Source organism: Sprattus sprattus (genome assembly GCF_963457725.1).
Source record: "Sprattus sprattus genome assembly, chromosome: 2".
Lineage (NCBI taxonomy): Eukaryota > Metazoa > Chordata > Actinopteri > Clupeiformes > Clupeidae > Sprattus > Sprattus sprattus.
This window is the reverse complement of record NC_137921.1, coordinates 28,835,936-28,838,435: the sequence shown is the minus strand read 5'-3', so window position 1 is coordinate 28,838,435 and position 2,500 is coordinate 28,835,936. Positions and strand designations below refer to the sequence as shown.

The window sequence follows — 2,500 nt, the reverse complement described above, 5'->3', positions numbered from 1 at the left end:
ACCTGCATATTTCTCGTTTTAGACAGGCAAGCCCTACACTGCCCAATAATCATTACTAGACATTTTCACTGACGTCAACCTCCCTCTGTTGAGACTCGTTCACTTTAACTGCCACGGCCTGTCTTTCAGGTTAGCATATCGGTCCAGAACCGAACTAAACAAACAGAAAGGCTTGAGCCGCCTTCAGACGACGACAACGGTGGGCTAATAACATCCAAGCTAACAAAATCAAATGAGTCGAAGCGCCGCGCTAATGACAGGACAGTCTGTGTGGTTTACTACCGCCTGGATAGAAGCGGTTTTAGACTGTGCCCGGGCAGCATGACACTAGATGGCATCCAGCGCTGCTGCAGGCAAGCGGCTTACGCTAATCCCCGCTATTGTGCCGTTCCCATGACCTCTTCCAGCGACTTGCCCACAGTGTCCGCCTCACGACACAGCTGCGCTACAGAGACCAACCTGGTCTGTAACCGCAACTGGTACGGTGCGCCACACACACAGACACACACACATACACTAGATGCAATCCTTAGAGTAAACCAGGGCAAACTAGTACATCATTTAGCCATGTAGACCTACAGTGGTTCTATGCAAAACATTTAACCTCAGAGTGATAATACGCATAGAATGTTTTCAAGGGGTTTTGCTTCCGTAGAGTGGACTCCTAGCTCCCTTATAGCAACAGGTTGCAGCTTCTTCGTGTGATTTACGAGTTAAATTCTAAGTATTTGCACACAGTTGTTTTGTTATCATAACAGATATAAGACTGCAGGTGCGGGTATTCATTTGGATTAACATATTTATCTGGCTACAGTTATATGCTACAGAAAGACTATATGGCAAATGTCTTATTATCCAACAAATAAAGTCTCTCTGCAATACAGATAATGGTGCTTTATATACAGAAAGGGACATGGTCCTTCACCACTGGAGGGTGTGAAATGTTCCTAGTGAATAAGTGAGAGATGGCCCCGTCTACAGATTTAAAGTGTGAGGAGAATAAATCTCAAAGGACCGTTCATTAAACCCGACACAATAGCGCCGCCTGGAGCCCGTTGAATTAAAAAGCCATCATCTACACACTGCAAACATTGGAGCATAACATAACTTTTTGGATATATGTGTATAAGTGGTGCGTGTACTGTATCCGTGCCTTTTGCGTCTATGTAAGCTTGCAGGTGACTCAGCCTGGACAGTATACAAATACATTTATTTATTTCCCAGATGCTTCTGTCCAAGGGGACTCACAGTGAGCAAAATAGATGTGTGGGAGTCAGACTCATAACCCTGGTGTTGCTGGCACCTTGCTGTACCAGGTACTGGAGGGACAGGAACACCCGTCCTTGCCTAGGGCCAAAATATTGTCCAGAGGACACTTCAATCTCAGACAGCTGGACAGTCAACCCTCTGATGGATTCAGCGAGCCTCACATTGGTGGAAAACTTCTCTGGGGGATATATTAGACTGATATGAATCACGTGAATATGTATATTAGACTGTGATATATGAATCACGTGTGTGTGTATATTTATGCTGAAGGTATGCTCATGTCTCTCCTTCACACTAGACCTGCAGTCTTTCCTCTGTCAAAGGTCTTGTCAATGTAGCTCTCCCACAACCAGAAAACAACTATAATCTGTACATATTTACTATTTTGGACCATCACATATCAAGTTTATGTAGGTTTATATACCGGTATATAGAGAGAAGGATAAAAAGGATGCCTTTATGCAAACATCACAGCACAGGGCCTGATGTCTAACCTTGGTAGCAGGGGCTTGACCACTGAGGCTGTGTGTTCACTAGCAGACTGGGAAAGCATTGAGAAGAGGGCCAGGGCGGTAAGCTCCGCTCAGAGGATTATGTGAGACTCATGAGTTTCATAAAGAGACTGCCGGAGCGGATATGGAAAAGCCTTCTGCGGCTGCAGCCTCCTCGCTGGTCAATCATCATGACACACACCTACAGCTTGCCAGCCTAGAGATGCAATGCTAATACACACACTTTGTGCAGTGTGAATATTGCATGACGGGCTAATCTCCCTCAGTGTGACTGAGGGTGTGTGCTTGACCGGTGTCTGAGTCTCGTTCTGTGGCTTTTCACTTCAGTGGCTGTGTTGGTATTCTGTAAAGACCTGGCAACAGTCTGTGGCTGAAAAAGCAGTGGGTTATGCTGCTCCTTGCTGGTCAATGAAGTGACTGCACTGAAAAGTATCAGGAGAGGAAGAGTGACGTGAGAGGGGAGAGACGCCAAGCTCTGATTAAATATCCTGCTTATTATAGGAACCATCTGCAGTGTTCTTTCATCAGTTTAGGTTATTCTGTAGTCTCACTCTTTTCAAAACAAATTCAACACTGAGATGGAATTTGGTTTGTCGGATGTAGAGAAATCAAGTCAAGTTTGATTTATTGAAGCCTAAACATACCAGGTCGGCTGCTTGGTTTTTTGTATGCAAAGAACAGGGGTCAAGTGGAGCAAGGTGCAGATGATTTCTGCAGCT

General features: G+C 45.2%; 1 protein-coding gene across 1 annotated transcript in view; it reads right to left on the bottom strand.

The window, feature by feature from the left end:
- Positions 1-377: 377 nt before the first annotated feature.
- The window catches only part of LOC308381888 (putative C->U-editing enzyme APOBEC-4), a gene marked incomplete at both ends in the record, with an annotated part of 10,557 nt that continues 8,434 nt past the window's right edge, over positions 378-2,500 (bottom strand). The window contains one exon of the mRNA XM_080859528.1: positions 378-476. Within this exon, the coding sequence (XP_080715654.1) occupies positions 378-476 (99 nt within the window). The remainder of the gene's footprint in view (positions 477-2,500) is intronic.